Genomic DNA, 20,414 nt, shown 5'->3' with positions numbered 1-20,414 from the left:
CTGGGAATTGTGCAGTGCCTGGGGTCCCCTCAAGGGGGTCAGTGGCTTCGAGTCTTGTGTGCGGACAGAAGCCCCATGTTGGCGGCCAACCCACGGTCTCCTGATCCCGCAAGGCCAAGGATGGAACAGGTCACCATCTTGCTGGTGCAGATTGGATGAAGTCACTACCTCATCTCTAAATCGCTACCCTGTTGTGTGGGGAAAATGTACCTTCAAATGTCAAGTGTGCTTGGCTTGAGGAGACGCCCTCAGTGGCCCGCCGCCAGAGTCAGAGGCCACTGGGGGCTGAGCAGGTGCCCCTCCTGTTCCCCCTTCCCCCAGCTGCAGATAGCGTTTTCGAGCACCTATATTTTGATTTTACATAAATTAAATATACGTCAGAGACACAGTAATGCCTGTGACACGTGAGGCACAGGGTTACACTCTTAAGCCACATGACAGCCTTTGGATGGGTCCTGTCTTCAGCCTCTAGGACAAGCCGACTGAGGCCACAAGCAAGTACATTTCAGGGTCAGGATTTGAACCCAGGCGGCCCGGCTCCCCTGAGCTTTACACTCAACCCCTGCAGCGTGAGGTCTTCTGAATGTGTTGAGTGTGACTCACTGGGCTTCTAGTCCATCTGACAGCCCTGGGGGGCAGAGCCACCAGCAGCTAGCCTGTGTGCGGGCTCCAGCGGAGGGCCTGAACCCTAACCTCCCTCCCGCCCCCCGGCTCACCTCCACCTGCTCAGTGAAGGCTCCTGGTGCCCCTCGGCTTTTCCCTCTCTGGTGCGGAACTGACTTTCCATCCGACCATCTACCATGGGCGGACTTGGAGCACTTTGTTTCCTTTCTAGCCTCGCCAGACAAATCTTGCAACGGAAGGGATTAGCTGTCATCTCACATTGCAGGAGAAACCTGGAAGCTCTGGGATGTTGGGTGGTTTTCCCCAGACACAGCACAGCGTCCCAGGCCCACTAAACCCAGAGCCCAGGCTTTTGCTAGTACATGATGTGGAGTTGCCAACTGGCCTTACTAGGGTTGATAAAAACAGCAACAAGAAGCATCAGCTAGCATTGTGAATGCTTCCGCATGGGCCACTCAGCAGCGACTCTCCAGCCGTGTCCTCCCAGCACCTCTCCCGGCAGACGCCGTGACTCTCCCTGCTTTGTAGGTGAGGACACCGGCACCCAGAGATGTTCAGTCAATTGTGCAATGTCACGCGGTAGATAAGCGCCAGCACTGGGATCCGTTCTACAAGACTCCAGAACCTCAGGCTTGCTCTCCTGCCCCTGCCTTAACTCCAGGTTCCTTTTCTGAGTGTTTAAGCCATTTTTCCATTAAGTCATGATTACATCCGACTTTCACAAGAACGTGGTAAGCAAGGGCTGTTCCCATTTCGGTACAAAAGAAACCAATCCTCAGAGAGATGAGTCGGCTGGTGTACAGTTGCTAAGTGGCGGGTTTTCTAATGCCCCTTGAAGGTGTTCTTTCTACCATGCAAGGATCACCTCCTTATCCTGCAAAGATCTGGCCATGATTGGAAGGTTCTATGGTGAGAGGGATTTTAAGATGTAGGGAGTGCTGCATTTGTATGAGGCAAACCATCATCAGCGTGGCTCAGGTGAGCAGCACAGCTCCTTTTCAGGGATGGCCCATGGAGCTGGTCCTCTGGCTCACACTCCCCTTCTAGAATTGCACAGCCCCCGACTCCTGATTGGGGGTACAGGGGAGAAGGCAGGCTGGGCTGGAACAGACAGCCTCTGATCTGAAAAGTCAGATCATTCCCACCAGTAGACGGAGGCTACTCAGGCTTATTGATTCTGTTAGCAAATATTTATTTGTTGAAATAAACTATGTGTCAGGACCCGCTGCCTCCTTGTGAAGGGTGCATCAGGGAACAAAGGAGATAAGGTCCCTGTTCCTTCAGAATTTACATTCCCATGGTGGAGACAGATAATAAACCACAAGAACTATTAGGGCTAAAGAGATGGCGTGGGAGAGATGCTGTTTTTGATCAGATGATCAAAGAGAAGACTTTCTGATAAGGATGACATTTGAGTGGAGACCAGAGCAAGTGCAGGGGCAAGGCACGTGGCTATCTGGAGGCAGAGTGTTCGAGACAGGAGGAGGAAGAGTGAGTGTAAGGGCCTGAGGGGGGAACATGCTCAGCGTGTTTGAGGAGAGAGAGGAGGCCTGTGAAGCCCAAGTTGACTGTCATTTTGCATCTTGTGACCCAGAATCCCTTTATGAATCAGCTACTTTTTTAAAAAATGACAAATCTAGTCTAACGTGCTGCAAATCTGATATGTTTTCCTTGTGAGCAACTTCGAGTTTTGAAGATGAAAGATCCCTAATAGAATTAAAAAAAAAAAAATCCTGAAGGTGGTCAAAATAGATAAAAGGGAAAAAGACACCCACCGCTATGCAAAACAACTTTTGTCATTCTTAGAATGATGCAAATTTTATTTCCAAAAAACTTATTTAGAAAAAGCAAAGTTCCATCGGAAGCATTCTCCAAAAATTGGATTAAAAAAAATTGGATGAAAAGAATCTCTGATTCTTTTCATGGCACAACGTTCCCGAAAATGAAAGGTATTCAATTTTATTTAAGAGATGATTCTAAACATGTTATAACTGAGTATGTACATGGAAAAGAATCAGAAAGAGGCACAGACGAATCAAAACATCGATTTAGGGAGAGGTCCGTAGATAATTGTCTTCATTTTGAATTTATAGGATTTCAGAAATGTCTATCATAAAACAATTTAAAGGTGTTGAATGTGCCACAAGATGGCCAAAGGTAATACCCAAGGAGATGGAAAATCCATCAGAAAGAAGCTGAATTTTAAAAATTGCTCACTAGATGAGCCGGGGTTTAGGCAAATTGTTCTAGAAGCACAAAGGGATAAGCATGAGCACCTCCGTCAGAGAAATCTGGGTCTGTGGTTAGTGGCTGTGTGACCTGTAGAAAGGCACTCAACAGCTCTATTGATTTCATCATCTTTAAAGTGAGCATAATAAGAGAGGGTCTAAAAAGATGATGTACCATGTTCAGATAAACAATGAATGGAGGCGACCTGTACCAATAGAGCTGGGTTTGAGGGCCGCCTGGCTCATGGCTCAAAGGATTATGTTCCTTCCAGTCCTTCTGCAGTTTTTCCCAGGGACAATTGTCAGCCTGGCACATTCATGCAATTTCCCAACTGCCAGTGGGCACAGGCAGTTACGTCTCCTTAGCAAAACATCTATTTTAAATGTTTTCTTTTCAATTGAACATATGCACTTCTTTTTTTTTTTTAAATAGAATTAGATTTTATGAGTCATTGAAGGACAGAAGTTACTTCCTCCCCAAATTTGCTGTCGTCGTGGTCCAGCAAGAACTCAGTTGCAAGGCACGCTGGGAAGGACGTCAACCCAGAATGCACTGGGGGACGGGGACGGGGGTGGGGATGATTCCACTTGTAGGGCTGGCCCCTGATGGTGTGTCCGTCGAGCACCAAGAGCATCCGAGGGGTCCTGGTAACTCGGGATTGGCTCAGGGCTGGCAGCAGTACCCAAGGAGGTGGTTTGATATAAGGGCATGGCTGTAGGAAGCCCGGCATAGTCTCATTTGGCAATGGTTGGGTTGCTCCTCCAAACTATCACATGTTGGGAAAAAAAGAGAGACAGAATTTTATTAGAAGGAGACAACCCAAAGGCAAAGAGGTACCTGGGCCTTGTGAAGAACTAAAACTTCAAGGCTTTCTAGAATAGATCTCTTGTTTCTTTCTCCTTGTCTCTCCCCGATCATGGTGATGTAGCTTCCCTGGCCCCTTGCCGGTTTTCTATCTGCCCACCTCTCTGGGTCCTAATTCATACCCGTAGAGAAGAGAATCCAATCGGTTCAGCCTAGGTCAGACGTTTGATTCCTGGCCCAGTCAGCTGGGATTTGGCTACTACTAACTTAGCTGGAACCTTTAGGATGGAGCTGTGTCTACAGGGGAGGGATGATGGCGCTCACATCAGGTGCTATCTTGAGAGCAAGGCAACGAACCGTCTTGGGGCAGGACATAGCCAGCTGCTGGTGGTACAAACATGGTGCTGAGTGCCTGCAAGGAAGCCGGTGAGAGCTTCACCAGTAACAGGGCTTGAGGCAGTGGAAGCATCAGAGGATCCCGAGCTCAGGAAAGGACTCAGGAGTGCAAGTCAGGCCTATAAAATGGGCATTGGGTAGGAAGAGACAAAGTCTGCTTCTCTCTGCCTTCTTAACAGTGGCCTTTGCACATCTATTTAGCAATCAAAGGTCCGTAGAAATCCAAGGAAGAGGAGGAATGGTCGTAACCCTTGAGAACATGTGAAAGGGCAAAGCTTGGAAACCTAGGGGCGGGGCGGGGGAGGAGAAGAGGAGCATCCATTGCTCGATTCTGATGGTGATTCTAAGACTACAGAATACAGAGGAAAGAAGAGTTGTATGTGATGTGTGTCCTTGACCACATGCTGATTTGAGGGAGGCTCTGAGTTTGCATAGATGCGAGATGCATCATCTGATACGTCTTTGCAAAACCCTCTGAAGGAGAAGTGATTCCTGCCCCTTTTTGAAAGCAGAGAAGGTTTAGTGTCTGTTACAAGGTCTCAGAGTGGGTAAGCGGTATAATTGGGATTAAACCAAGGACTAGCGCTTGCTAAAGCTAGGACTCTTACCCACGGCACCGTACAGCTTCTCCAGAGGAGCAGATCCATCTGAGCCGTAAGAACAGCTTACAGACAAGATTAATTCATTGGCCAGCTTAGAAAATCATTAAAGATCACTCAATAGGTAAATGCTTACTGACACTCCCTTGAAAGTGTGGGGGCCTGCGGTTAGAGTTGCCCACACTGTTGATCTTCTCTGTCTGCGGTGTCTTATTAAAAGTGGCAGGCGTGTCCCCCCAACTCCCCCCGGCAGTCACATGGACATCCTGTCACATCCCACTTTCAGCTGTCTTGGAGAAAAAAAAAATGATGATTTCTTTGAATTCTTTGAATCCCGGGCCCCCCAAATAAATTCGGCACATGCCTTGCAGTCAGTGTTTTAAATCAAATGACCCTTACACTCACGCTCCAGATGGGAGACATCCTGTCCAACCATTTTGCATGATGCACTGTGACAGAGAGACATTTAGTTCCATTTACTTACTGATCAAATATGGGAGATAACGGGGAAAGGAGATTTAAAACTGATGAAGGCGTTTCCTGCCGAGGGGACAAGGGCAGCGGATAAGGAAGAAAAACACCAATAACAATGGCAATCTGGGAAAAACACTTTGGAAGTTGAGCAGACTGGCTAGGTTGAAGAGAAAGATGGTGAGCTTGCCTTTCTGAGCTTTTAATTGGAGTTGACAGTGGGACACCCACGTAGAGAAGTCCTATAGCCAGCTGGAGCTGACTAGAGCTCAGGAGAAAGAAGGAGGATGGAAATATAAGTCAAGATTTTCATCAGCCCAGAGAGACGAGGGTTGAAACTTTGAGCTGTGATATGTCCTCTTTGGAAAATTAAACAAGTTGGAGATATTGAGGATATACTCAATGTATACTTTCTGATTTTCACATAGTAGGTACAGCAAATAGGTCCTAATCGAAAACTAGTGCATGTGACCAGAAGAAAGATCTTTTGAGGTCTTGAAGTAATTTTATCCGAAGAGTGGGGAACATGGGGGCTCCTGGCTGGCTCATTCAGAAGATCACAACACTCTTGATCTCGGGGTGTAAGTTTGAACCCCCTGATGGTTGTAGAGATTACTAAAATAATAATAATTATTATTATTATAGTAATAATAGTAATATTAATAATAAATTAAAAAAACAAGGTGGGGAGCAAAGTCAAACTTCAGGGCACTATAGGCAGGAATAATTATGTAAGAATTGGAGGCAGTGGGTGAGGGCCATTTAGTTAGCTGACGCCCCCGGAGCTCCCTCTTTGTGCCTGTCACGCAATTTCTCTTATCACATTTTATTTTAGGTTATGGCTTGAGTTAGTTGCATATTTGTTTTCACAAAGACTGAATTCTCCGAGGGCAAGGTCTGTATCTTATTCATCATTTTTGTCCCTTTAATACCTAATACATGACTTGCAAAAATAAATGCCCAAGGAAAGTTCTAAAATTCACTTTGCAAGGACGCCTGGGTGGCTCAATCTGTTAAGCGTCTGCCTTCAGCTCGCGTCTTGATCCCAGGGTACTGGGATCGAGCCCCGCATCAGGCTCCCTGCTCACTGGGGAGTCTGCTTCTCCCTTTCCCTCTGCTTGCCTCTCCCCCTGCTTGTGCTATCTCTCTCACTCTGCCAAACAAACAAATAAAATCTTAAAATAAAATAAAATAAAATAAAATTCACTTTGCTCAAGGTTGGCTCTCGACCGCCACCGGCAGTGTTTTTCACATTTTGATGTTCTTTACCTTGGGGTGGGAGATGAACTTGGTGGCCTCTGGACAAAATGTATTTGTTTTAAATGTAAGACGGTTGAAGGATTGGTGTAGCCAAGCCAGGCTGGATGTCGCCTGGAGTTGATAGACTCCAGATATGCCTTTATTTTTTTACAGAGACAATGAATTTCCATTTATGACTTTAGTATCAAGTTCTAAAATTTTTTAAACAGTATGTTCCAGTGAAAAAGTGAGTTCATGGAAATATTTTTAAAATAAGTAAATTTTAGTCGATGAGGCAGACAAACAGTAAAATCTAGAAGCTGGTATGTGAGAAAACCGAAGCTGGAAGGGTGATGGTCTTATGCAGTGTATCAGAATCTGGTCCTCCCCTAGCTGGCTTCCTTCTCCTTTGTACCTCCTTACGTGCCTCTCTTTCCCTCTCAGCAGTCATAGCTGTAAAATCAGGGACTTCAGACGTAGTTACGGTGTTCAAAATATACCTTAAAATGAACACAAAACCAAAGAACTAAAGCCATACGCATCCATAGCCCACCTGGAGTTCTCTCCCACCACATTCTGGGAAACGTTGCTGTTTGGAAACTTATCTGGTCTCCCCACTCCTCGGGGGAGTTCTTAACATTGGGCACCACGGATTTCTTCACAACAGCATCTTTGGTGGTGCAGTAATGCCTAGCCTAAGAGGGCATCATTACGTGTTTGTTCGGAAAATGGAAGGCGAGCAGGACGCCAGCCACAGGGTTTTTAATGTGCAAAGTACCGGGGTGCCGAAGCCCGACTCCGTACAGTTCAAAGACGATGGGTCTCAGGGTTTCCCCGCATGCAGTTCGTGTTAGAAACAAACCACAGAACGTGGCATTATCCACAGTGGAGAGCTCCCTGATGTTGGGATTCTAACTAATGAGTTTGGGGGGCAAGCTGAGTTCTTCCAAGCAGAAAGCAAGCAACTGAAATCTCTCCCTCACTTACTTTTCTCTCTGTGGCCAATGCCATCTGCTAGTTTTAAAAATAATTTTTAAAAGCAAGTGTTTTGGTTCCCTTCAACGTGCAGCAAAGACAGATGCTATTTTTAAGGCTTGTTTTCTATCAAAAAAAACCCCAAAGAACCAGGGGCTGGGTGCTGGCAGTTCTTCTGGCTGTCTCCACTCTGCCACTAACTTGGATGTGACCTTTTTTTTTTTTTTTTTTTGCGCAAGTCTCATAGGCCTTGGACACTGAGAAACAGAAGCGATAATTCTACCTCTCTAAAGATGTCATAAGGGTCAAGTAGTGTTGGCCTGAGGAAATCTCTTGACTTTTCAAAAATTATCGATTACCCTTTACTTCTTGCCTGTGACCTGCCAGTTTTTGTCGTGCTTTGCGGCTGGAACTCTGTACCCCTTCCCTCCCCTCCTGGACGGGAAGCAGTTAGAGGCGAGGACATGCCCATGCATCCATACAGCCTCTAGCTCAGTACCTTCCACAAGAGCAGCCTGGAACAGACCTGCCTGGGTTCAAATCCCAGCTGGGCCGTCCAGCAGCTAAGGGACCCGAGGCAAGTTTCTTACCCTTTCCTGGGCTTTAGTTCACGTCTTTAAATGGAGGAGAAGGGTCATACTGTCCTGTTGGATTGTTCAGAGAGAGAAGTGAGGCAAAATCGATAGAGTAGTTGGCTCAGTCCCATGATAAATGCTTACAAGATGGTAGCTTTATTTCGTAAAAGGTATCATTCCTATCATTAGACACTCAAGACACGTTGGACAAATGCAGCTATGACTGTTAGGTAGACGACACAGCTCTGTGCACTGTAAGAAGGATTCTGCTGACAGTGGATGGAACATTCGTGATAGGACCAGCAGCACGTTCGAGCTCTCCACACACGTCCTCATCGTTCTCTCTGGGCTCCTAGCCTCACAGGCCCACACGACAGCCTTGTGACTTTGGGCAGCAAACCTCCTTTTACATTGTGACCAAACCATACCAACCTATAAATAGAACCAAAACACACATTTTACAACGTAACACCTACGGGTACTTTGTGTGGGGTGCTCTGATCATTTCCATCCTGTTCTCTTTGATGCTTTTTTTTTAAAATTAAGTTGATCATGTGGCATCAAGGAATGACTTGACCCAAGTGGGCATCTCTGAGAAGAGGTGAAGTCGTTTTTTCATTTAGTGGACACCCCCTGATGGAAGGAGAAGTGGCAAATCTCATGAAAGTGTCCCCCAAGGACCACAACATTCATGTGTTTCACTGAGTCCCAGCAACAACCCTGTGGTTCAGTTATTACTATTATTATTACTATTATTAATATCCATGCTACAGATGAAGAGACTCAGATGTTTAATAATCTTTCCAAATCATCCAGCTGTCAGGAAGCAAAGCTGGGTTCCAAATAAAGTCTGTTTGGCACTGTTCTCCATTCTCTAGCACCTCCTATGAGCAGGTCTTGGGACAAGAACAGGGCTTACACAGCTGAGCAGTACACAGCCCCTGACTCTAAGAGAGTTCCCATCTCCCTTGAAAGACACTTTTAAAGTTTTCCCTCAATGGGGTATAGATTTCTTTTTCTGGCCCAAATTCTTTTCCTTCTGGATATGCCCTCTGAGGCCACTATTTCTCAAATTCTATTAATTCATCCCCCCCCCCCCATAGTCCCTGTGTTAGATATCTACTACAATACCTCAAACCTCAGGGGCTTAGAACCATGATAAGCATTTATTATCTCACAGTTTCTGTGGGTCAGGAACTCAACAGAGTGGCTAACCTGGATGGTTCTAGCTTGGGTGTCCCACCTGAAAGTTGTCATCAAGCTGTCATCTGGGCTGCAGTCATCAGAAGGCTTGACTGAGGCTGGAGGGTCTGTTTCCAGGCTGGCTCCCTCTGGTGGCTGGGGAGTTGGTGTTGGCTATTGGTAGGAGGCCTTGGTTCTTTGCCAGACATAACTTCCTGAGGTGCCGCTTAAGCGTTCCTGGGACTGGCGGCTGGCTTCCTTCCCCAAACAAGTGATCCAAGAGAGAGCAAAGTGGAAGCCACAGTATCTTTTGTGACCTAGCCATGGAAATCACACCTGTCATTTTTTACACTATTCTGCTGGTTACACAAGTCAGTCCTGTTCCTTGTGGGAAGAGGCTGCGCAAGGACGTGAATACCAGGAGGGGAATGTCACAGGGGGCCGTCATGGGGGGTGATTACCACAGCTACCTATTATCTGTAATATGATCTATGTGTTTCTTTTCCATTCTTTATAACAATTAGCTTTATCCTAAACCATAATATCCATGAAGTCACAATATTAATGTGCTAATTACATTTTCCAGGACAAACAAATAAAATTGACAGTTATTAATTAAAAAAAAATTCATGTACCGCCTATGCCCAGTTGCGTATATGCAGTGGCCTTTGGGGGAATAATGGGCCTGAAGATGGGGACCTGGCATAGAGTCCTAGGGGTTTTGATCCTAAATCCCACCTCGTCCCTGCTCTCCACGCGGAACCTGAGAAACACGGGATGTTCACGATATGGTTGGCTCCCTTCTCCTAGGACCGCCTGTACTTTGTGATGGAGTACGTGAACGGGGGTGACCTCATGTACCACATCCAGCAAGTTGGCCGGTTTAAGGAGCCTCATGCTGTGTAAGTACAAACTTTTCCCTTGGGATACCTGGGTGGGCTATGAGTTACCTTGGGTTTTCAGCTGAATAGGGATTCTTCACATCTTGGGCTGCTTCTTCATGAGAAGTCTGTGGCCGGGGAAGAAGGTGTTCTGCTGAATAAGGATATACTTCTTTCTTTCCTTGACACCAGCTAAGAATGTGAAGTTTGAAAACCACAGCCATTTCTTTATCTCCGATGTTTGCCCCTGCCTCCGAAGGAAAGGCCCCGGAGATTTTGCGGGGGATGTCATGGTAGCGTTCGTGTGTTCATTCGCCAGTCTTTCTTGAGCGCTTACTCTGTGCCAGGCCCAGAGAGTTTATAGAAACTTGCTCAAGATCACAGAGCTGGGGCGTGTGAGACAGATCCCCAATCTGACCCAGATTTTTGCTCTTGTACTTTGCCCTACACCATGGCTCACTCTCTTGGATACCCTCCTTCCCCGGGGAATGACAGATCGAGTTGCTTTGTGGCTGTGCCCTGAGGCTCTTGGGTGGGGAGACTGATTAGGGTTTTTGGAAATGTGTTTCCCCTGCTGAGTCCATTCTGTCCCTGCCAGTCCCCAAGGCAGCCAGGCTTTTCTTTTGAGAACACAGACCTCATCATGTACTTCCCCTGTGGTGACCAGGAGCAGCAAGTCAGGGGATTAGCAGAGACGACCTCTCCTGAGCAGTTGGCTAAGATCTCATTGTCCCTCTAGAAAGCCCTTCAGGACTCACTTAGGGCCCATCTGGCCACTCCAGAGGCTTGCCGACTCCTGTTCAGCTCAGCTCTGCCCTCTCTCCTCCCGCCGGCCGCGGTGGTGAGCACCATATTCCGCTAGGGTTTGCCTTCTAGATAGCTCCTTGCGCCATGCCTAGGTCTTGCCACGGTTCTAAGGGGACCCTGGGCTCGGCTCTTCCTTGACTTCTAAAACCTAGTGGACCACAGACCCTCATCCCATCATCACATAAAACAAATTGTCAGGACACTTAACAGAGTTCCCTAAAGCCCCACCTGACCCTGTGCTATCACTGGGACTTTCTCCTTCTCTCAAAATCTCTTTCCTTCTGGGCCTCCATTAAGAGCTTAAAGGCAGACACTGGGGGCATTATTAATTATTAATATTACTTAATTATGTGGGCACCATTATTAAGGGCTTACAATGGGCAGAGGTTGGGCCACTCCTTCGCAATATAACTTGGCCAGGTCATTTTTTTCTCACTGAGCCTCAATTCCTCCTTTAAGGAAAGAGGGAGGTACTAGTAGGACCTACCTCACAGGATGGTTGTTAGAATTTAATCAGATAATTATGTACAGTTTCCGTAGGTAGACGGTAAGTCTTCAGCAGATTAGCTGGTAGTATTCAGGTACTTCAAGAACTTGCCTTGCCTGAAACTCATTCTCCAGCCAGTCTGCCCTCTCCCACGGCCTCCTCCCCACCTCTCTGCCCACCCCAGTTCGTCCTGAAGGCAGCCTTGTGGGTCTCTCAACCCTGTTCACTCATCCACACCCCCCCGCACATCGTGTTACGAGATGTGCGGCTGACTGTCCAAGGTGGGACGTCGCTGCCCCACGCCTCGTTCAATTCTGTATTGAATTCTGAGGTTTTGCCAGGCATACGGTGTCCTTGAATCTCTCCATTGCTTTTTTTTTTTTTCCTAATTTCAGATTTTACGCTGCAGAAATTGCCATCGGTCTGTTCTTCTTGCAGAGCAAGGGCATCATTTACCGGTAAGTGAGCACCAAACCCCTTCCATCCCCTCTTCTCCCTCAGCTCCTCCCTTCCCTGCCTCTTTCTTTAACTGCTTTTTAAAATTAGAATCCCTGGTGGGGGAGGAATCCTCCAGTCCTGACTTGGGCATGTGTTCGCATCGCCCACTGCCCTGGCAGAGTTTGGGCAGCTCTAGATGGTGATGGAAGATCGCTATGGACCCCGCCGCCAGTGATGGTTTGGAACCTCCGATGGGAGACCCTTTGCTTGAAGGAGGGCAGGCTCACCGGTGGGGGCCCAGCGCTTCCTTCTCTTGCCTTAGGACCCCAAATCTGGGGAGCAAGCAGAGAATCTCGCCTGGCAGGATATGGTGGATCCTATTATTATGAGATGATTTTTTTTTTTTTTTTTTTTTTTTTTGCTACGTAACTACAATTTAGAAATGAATCTCTAAAATGCTTGCCCTGAAAGACAGGATTAAGTTCAGGACTTGGCATTTGCCCGTTTTTGGAGGAGCAAGTGTACGATCATAGCTGTATGAGTCATACCATTTCATATTTCACGCAAGGCAGGCGACTGAGCCTGAGGCAGCTCTTTGTCAGTGGTCCGGCTGTATGAGTCTCCTTCTCTCACCACATGGATGCAAACGGCAGAGGCAGTGCGGGCTCGGGCTGGTTGGTCACGCAAGAGAGGCTGGCAGGGGCCTGGGGCTTCCAGAGGGCACTTGGCACGGGCGAAGGTCTATCTAAGAGATCGTGAAGAGCCATAAAATTCCATGCCACTCATGTAGCTGACGGACATTTACTAAAAGCCTACTATGTGCGAGGAGCTCTTCTAGATGGTTCGGGTGCAGCATCTGAGAAGAAAACAGGCAAAACCTCCTGCCTTGTAAGACTTCAGCTGTAGTGGAGGGAGACGGATATTAGGTCACAGAGATACAGTCTGTCACGTAGCAATAAGCACTAGGGAGAAAAGCGGAGCAAGGGAGGGGGGCCGGCATGTGCCAGGTGGTGTCAGGGACACTGTCACCCTGTGGAGGGCACAGGATTGACGTCTTGCTGCAGCCAAAGGTCGTGGGGCCAAAAAGCGTAAAAAGATGAGCCCTGGCGGTCTCAAGGCAGATAGTGGAGCAGAGACCGTGGCCACTAGTGGAATGGAGACATGGGAGGTGAGCATCTTGCCAGAAGCCTTCAAAGTCCAGGGGCTTTTTTTGAACCCCTTGAAGTGGTGATATGCATCTAGTGGGGGAAGGGACAATCATCCTGGGGATGTAGAGTCCCTACTCTGCTTCGTTGTCCCTAAGAGTGGAGGGATGAAGGTCAGGAAGAGGACTGGTTTCACCTGCTACGTGGGCGAGGTCAGTGAAGAAACACAAAGAGAAAGAAAAAGAAGAATTTTAAACTGTAAATTGCATGGTCATTCTGGCCATGCTTGCCCTCAATGAACCCGTACCACTGTGTGTGTAAGAGATGCACTTGGGAAACCTCTGATTCTGTTTCTTCTTTGCCCCAAGTGGGGGCATCTTGTGCCAAATGGCACTCTGGTGTTGAAGGGTACACATCATCTTCCGTATGACGTGACTCCTCGTTCAAGCCAGTAACTTCAGCAGGGGTTTAGCTGAAGAATGGGCATCGTGGGTAATCATTCACTCTACTTGATTTTCACTTTATGTGCTGACATTAGAACCTTCCTCTTGGGCAGGATGGGTCTTGGCTATAATAGAACTGGCCACTGAGGATTGCTGAGGAGATTAATGTGGGACTGCAGGTTAAGTGGAAGAAAATCCAGTCCCAGGGGAGGGGCCGGGAGAGGACATAGAATTTCTTTGACAGCTGGGGTGGGATTCAGCGTTGGGTTTCCTGTCTAGTAGGGTCGTGGATTGGGGTCTGGGATCCAGGACCTTCGCCATTCCAGTCATAAAATAAAAGATTAGATTTCGGTGCTAAGACTTTGCCTACCTCAGAGCTCTCTCTACTAACACATTCTTCAATCCTTCCTCAACTATTCATACTTTTTAGGGGGCACTAGTCTCTCTTTTAAGGCATTCAGCATCTGAATCCCTTTCATTCATGTGTAGGAACAAAGTCCATCTCCTGCTATATAGAAGGAAAATGCCAGATACTCTCACAGCCTCCCTGCATCAAAGGCAGACACACAACCCAGGCTCTGACACTTGTCACACTGACACAACACCATGAACCAGAAGTAGTGGCCAAGAAAGGCAGAGACTATAGAATCGAGAGTGGCCATAGAAATCAGCTACATCTAGTTTCTGGAAGCATGAGGAGAAGCAACAATATCCAGAGTCCAGCATTAGGGTTCATGGAACAGGATGGCTGTACCCCGTGGTGGCATCTGTGACACCTTCACTGGACCAGCTCTGCATCGCAACTAAGCATTGTTCCTGGCTGCCTCCCCTCTAAATCTGATTCTCCAGCCTTCTAGGAAATTCTGTGGACTCCCAAGACCTTTTTTAACAATCCCTTTCCAGGTTGACATGGTTAGAGTTGATTTTTATCGCTCACAATCAAAAACCTTGATTGAGGCAGAGTTTGTGAAATTGATAATCAAATGAAAACCAGTAAAAAAAAAAAATTACATGGCAGAAGAAACATGGTTTCTTAACTTCATTGAGATGACCTTCATGTGGTAAGGTCTTTAAAAATGCTGCACATCTCTCCCTCTTTCATTTAGATCTCTAGTTAACTGGAGAATTCTTAAGAGGATGAAGAATTATGTTAGACTTGCCCTCTTTGAGGACTGTGGCTGGAGATGTTGGGTACAGGGGAGACAAAGATCCTTCCAAGTTTCATGTCTTATTTATGGATCACTATCCCTAGAATGTGTGATGGTTTTGCCCTTGATGGATTTCTGCAATGAAAACAATTGTTCCAACCCCTTTCTGCAGGATTATTCCATTGAACAAAATAATGCAGTAGACGATCAAAAGACATATGTGATGATGAATATGACTGGGTTGTCCGCCAGCTGCATAACCTGCTGGCCATCGGCACCTGAGGCTCCTTTTTTTTTTCAGGTTTTATTTATTTATTTATAAAATGTGTGAGAGAGGGAGGGAGGAACTTGGGGGAGGAGCAGAGGGAGAGGGAAAGAGAGAATCTCAAGCAGACTCCATGCTGAGCACAGAGCCCGACCTGGGGCTCAATCTCACGGCCCTGAGACCATGACCTGACCTGGAATAATGACTCAGATGCTTAACCAACTGAGCCACCCAGGCGCCCCCTGAAGCTCCTTTTCTATAACACATGAAGCTGTCACCACTTTTCTAGTTTGCCCAGCTGCCCGTTTCGGGGCATGTGGTCAAACTGAGGGGAGTGTCATGGGTCTCTGTTAATCAAATCACATGTAGATCTGGCATGTTTTAGGTGAAACAAGTTTCTCTAAAGTCCAGTGTAAGCTCAGAGCTGGCATTCAGAGACCACTGTGGCTTGTAGAAGGACGAAGGCTGGATGTGGGTGGTACCATGGACAGCACCAAAGATCACTGTATGTTGCTGTTGGCAAGTGGGGTGCAAGTGCGCCTCCCCTTGGATGACCAGACCTCACAGACTCCGGTAGGAAATGCCAATGTCTTTTTTGCATTGTATTCTTTTAGTCGAAGGTGACGATAGCAACTCAATTCAAACTAACTTGTTAAAAGAGATATTTTTTAGCTGACATAACAAAAGTCCAGGGGACAGATCTAACTTTATGCCAGGATGGATCTGGGGGCTCAAATGTTATGAGTGCTCACTTTATCACTTTCCCTCCAAGTTCTGCTTTATCTCTACTAGCTTTCTTCTTTATCCGGTGACTGCTGGCACTTCCAGACTTACTTTCTACCACCCGAGCAGCCCCAATGTAAAAAGAGCTCATCTCTTTCCTAACAATAGTGCCAGAGCTGTTGCTCAATGGCTTTGATTAACTCATATTAGGTCACATGGCCATTCCTGGCACAGTCACTGTGACCAGAAGAATGAGGTGTTTCCAGGGGCCTGGGTGGCTCAGTGGGTTAAGCCTCTGCCTTTGGCTCAGGTCATGATCTCAGGGTCCTGGAATCGAGCCCTGCATTGGGCTCTCTGCTCAGCAAGGAGCCTGCTTCCTCTTCTCTCTCTCTGCCTGCCTCTCTGCCTGTTTGTGATCTCTGTCAAATAAATAAATAAAATCTTAAAAAAAAAAAAAAAAAGAATGAGGTGTTTCCAATGACCAGGATAGGCCCCCATGACCACTCATGGAGCCAGAAGCTAGGATCACTACCACCAACATTACATGGCTTGAGAATCAGGGAAGGATGGTCCTTCAAAGGAATATGCGGAGGCTGTCATCACGAGATGCTAAATTAGGCAGGGACCACAGATGTCCACCACAAAATGAAGGTGATTTAAGATAGGGATCTGAATTAAATAGTAGACCCCCTTACCTCTCAGGAGGTGACTACTGGACTCTACTGAGATTGAGAAAGACTGGCCCATGGATCACCACTGCTCATTGATAACTGAAACACCAAGTGTTGACACTGGAGTAGATGTTTAGGGAGGAGGAAAGTGTGTTGATATTGAAGTAATCCAATATGCTGGGAATGTGCAGGCATTGCTAAAAATAATCTAGCTCTCCTCATCAACACAGATAGAATGGAAGAATGTGAGTGTAGCAGATGTCCTTTAGGTTAAAGTTCAAATGTTACCTCCATGGAGATGACACCTTTCTGGCATCCTGTTTACAGAAACCTTCCCCAATTACTAATTCATCATCTTCTTCATTTTCTTCACACTGCCCATCAAAATCGATAGTAGTCATAAAATCAATAATCATGTAATAATTAGATAATATATAATTATAATTAATAATCATGTAATAATTATAGATTTGGACACCTGTTAATTATCTTTTTCCCTATACTGGAATTTAATCTGAATAAGAGCAAAATGTTTGTTTACCTTGTTCACTTTATATACCCAGCTCCAAGCATAATGCCTGTCACATAGTAGGTGTGCAACCCTTTTTTTTTTTTTTTTTTTTTTTTTGAGTGAGAGAATCTATGGGAACTCTTGGGGTCATGTCCTAGGAATCAGCCTAGGAGAGCCTAGAGCACTCGAAACTAAATAAACTACTTTCCATCAGTTGCTTTTTTTCCCTCCTTGATCTTCAGAGATATTTTCAAAAAATAATTTTGTGAAAAATGTATCTTACTATGGAATATAAGGGGTCCTTAAAGTACAAGGACTGACTCTTGAAATGCTCCTGGCTACAAGAGGCCTCTGTGGATGTTCTGCTCTTTACTGAGCTTCCTGTGGCTCTCTCCTCTCAGAGCTGCTGTCTCATTGTGTCCTCGTGAGACGCTTGGCACAGTTGGGTCTGTAGAAAAAGAGAAACAGACAAGTTTGTGGACCCCTCTTTATCGGCCGAATAATGAACTATCAGAGGGCAAGGGCCAGCTCAGACTCACCTCTGATCTTCCCCAACACCTAGCACAGTGTTTTGCACGTCCTGAGTGGCTGGCTGTTGGTTGACTTGAAATAAATAGCATTTGTTAAATCCTTAAATTTTTATGTCTGCTGCAGTGACCTCAAACTTGACAATGTGATGCTGGATTCAGAGGGCCACATCAAGATTGCTGATTTTGGCATGTGTAAGGAAAACATCTGGGATGGGGTGACCACTAAGACATTCTGTGGAACTCCAGACTATATCGCCCCTGAGGTAAGAGCTGACGGGACCCCTAACACATGTCTCTGTTGCATTGATGTCTCCCCTATACCCTCAATAACCATATCAGAGCTGGGAAAGGGCCAGGGGGGTACCTGGCAAGCAAACCTCAGGCTAGTCCTTCTCCTATACTCTAAATCGTTCCTTGGATATCACACATGCAAATTAACTTTGCACGCATCCAGAAGCTCAGGCCCAAAATACATCAAGGTTTGGGGGAAAATTTAAATAAAACTCAAAAAGAACCATCCACCACACATCAGGAAAATTCTTCAAGCTGCTATGGCTCATGGCCATATGATACTGCCTCATTTTGACATTGAAATGTTTGTTAAGAGGAGGGAAAGAGAGAGAGGGCTTTCCTGAGCTGACATATGACACAGGATCTATGTAGTGATACTAAACCCTGAAAGACTTGGAATTTTTCTTTCTGTGAGTAAGATATAAATGAAAGGGAAAAGATTTAATTCTGGTGCCTCCCCCTCCCTTCCCAAAGGAAACGGTCAGTTGCAGAATGGATTTCCCCAACATGTCATGGTACCGAATTTGTGCCAGATGATAGCCTTCCCTTTTCTCTGAATTGGTGCTTAGAGAAGTGGCATTTTGCAATCTGTTACTAGATTTTTAAGGAAAGGAACTGAGGATGTGGCGCAGAGTTTTGGAAATGGGTATTCTAGAATTCTTTTCTTGACTGTCAGTCACTTATTTGGAACAATGGTAATGGGAGGCCACCATGTAACTAAATAACTTGCCACAAAATTTAAAACCTGCATACTCTTTTACCAAAGCAGTTCTTCTAGGAACTTAGCTTGTAACACACAACACACACACACACACACACACACACATACACATGGCTGAAATTATATGTGTTCAAAATCCATTCTTCATTACAGTGTTATTTTTAAATAACGAAAAGTAGGAAACAGCCTCAATGACTACCAATAAGAAAAGGGCTAGCTAAAATATGGTACATTCACATTAAGAAGTACCATGCAGCTCTTATGTACCAACTGGAATGATGTCTGTAAATCAAGGGATGGATAATAGACTGAATTATTTATAGTATGAAATATGACATCAATTTAATTCAAAAAAGACTGAGTTAGAGATATAGAGTGAGATATGGAAAGATCTTTGAAACATATTGTTAAGAGAAAAAAGTCAAGGTAAGTGAACAACTATATGCCAACAAGCTGGACAACCTTGAAGAAATGGAAAAATTTTTAGAAAGATGCAATTTAATAAGACTGAATCAGGAAGAAATAGAAAATCTGAATAGACCAATTACTGGTAAGGAGATAGAATAAGGAATAAAAAATCTCCCAATGAAGAAAAGTCTAGGACTAGATGGCTTCACTGGTGAATTTTACTAAGTATTCAAAGAAAAATTAACACCAATTTTTCTCAATTTTTTTTTTCTGAAAAATCAGAGGAGAGAAGACTCCCAAACTATTTTTACAAGGCTAGCATTATTCTAATACCAAAAGCCGAAGAGTACATTACTAGAAAAGAAACCACAGACCAATATCCCTGATGGATATAGATACAAAATTAGTAGACTGAATTCCGGAGCACATTAAAAGGATCATTCACCATGATCAAGTGGGATTTATTCCTGGGATGCAAGGATGACTCAATATATGCAAATCAGTCACTGTAATACATCACTAATAAAATAAAATAAAAGAATCACATCATTTTAATAGATGCAGAAAAAAATAGGGATAAGACAATGGTGTCCATTCTCACAACTCCCATGCAACATAGAACCAGAAGCCCTAGCCAGAGAAATCAGGCAAGAAAAATAAATAAAAGTATCAGAATTGGAAAGGAAGAAGTCATGTTTGCATATGACATGATTCTATATGTAGAAGATCCTAAAGACTCAACCAAAAGTGTTAGATCTAATCAATGAATTCAGTAAAGTCACAAGATACAATATTAGTATGCAAATATCAGTAGCATTTTTATAAACTGACAACAGATTTTCTGAAAATGAAATAAAGAAATGGATCCCATTTATAATACCTCAAAATCAATAATATACTTAAGAATAAATTTAACTAAGGAGATGAAATATTTCTACTCTGAAAACTACAAGACATTGCCAGAAGAAATTGAAGAAGATACAAATAAATGGAAAGACATCCCATGTACATGAATTAGAAGAATTAATTTTGCTAAAATGTCAATACTACCAAAAGCCATCAATAGATCCAGTATAATCTCTACCAGGATTTCAACTGCATTTTTGACAGAGGTAAAAAAAAAAAAAACACTGTCCATATTTATGTGGAATCACAAAAGACACTGAATAGCCAAAGATTTGAGAAAGAAAGGGGTGCCTGAGTGGCTCAGTCAGTTAAGTGTCAGACTCTTGATTTTGGCTCAGGTCATGATCTTAGGGTTGTGAGATCGAGCCCCATGTCAGGTTCCTCAGGAGCCTGCTTAAGATTCTCTCTCTCCCTCTCCCTCTGCCCCACCTTCTTCCCCACTCATGTGCATTCTATCTTGCTCTCTGAAAAGAAAAGGAAAGAAAAAAATGATAAAAAAAAAGAGAACAAAGCAGGAGGCATTATACTATTGATTTGAAGCTATACTATAAAGTTATAGTCATTAAACAATATGGTATTGGCCTAAAAACAGGTTAAGTAGAAGAAGGGAACAGAATCAAGAACCCTAGGGGCACCTGGGCAGCTCAGTGGGTTAAAGCCTCTGCCTTCGGCTCAGGTCTTAGTCCTGGGGTCCTGGGATCAAGCCCCACGTCGGGATCTCAGCTCAGCAAGGAGTCTGCTTCCCCCCGCCCTTTCTCTGCCTGCCTCTCTGCCTATTTGTGATCTCTGTCTGTCAAATAAATAAATAAAATCTTTAAAAAAAAAACACAAAGCAAAACCTAAGCATATGTGGTCAACTAATGTTTGACAAGGAAGCCAAGAATACTCAATGGAGAAGACAGTCTCTTTAATAAACGGTGCTGAGATATTTGGGTATTCATATGC

The 20,414-nt window shown here is 45.1% G+C and overlaps 1 protein-coding gene across 1 annotated transcript in view; it reads left to right on the top strand.

The window, feature by feature from the left end:
* PRKCB (protein kinase C beta) overlaps positions 1 to 20,414 on the top strand; it is a 337,502-nt gene that overhangs the window by 279,804 nt on the left and 37,284 nt on the right. The window contains exons 13-15 of the mRNA XM_047712980.1: positions 9,905 to 9,996; positions 11,665 to 11,727; positions 17,268 to 17,406. Of these exons, the coding sequence (XP_047568936.1) occupies positions 9,905 to 9,996; positions 11,665 to 11,727; positions 17,268 to 17,406 (294 nt within the window). The remainder of the gene's footprint in view (positions 1 to 9,904; positions 9,997 to 11,664; positions 11,728 to 17,267; positions 17,407 to 20,414) is intronic.

The sequence above is a fragment of the Lutra lutra genome, chromosome 18, assembly GCF_902655055.1.
Source record: "Lutra lutra chromosome 18, mLutLut1.2, whole genome shotgun sequence".
Taxonomy (NCBI): Eukaryota; Metazoa; Chordata; class Mammalia; order Carnivora; family Mustelidae; genus Lutra; species Lutra lutra.
This window is presented reverse-complemented; position numbering and strand designations above follow the sequence as displayed.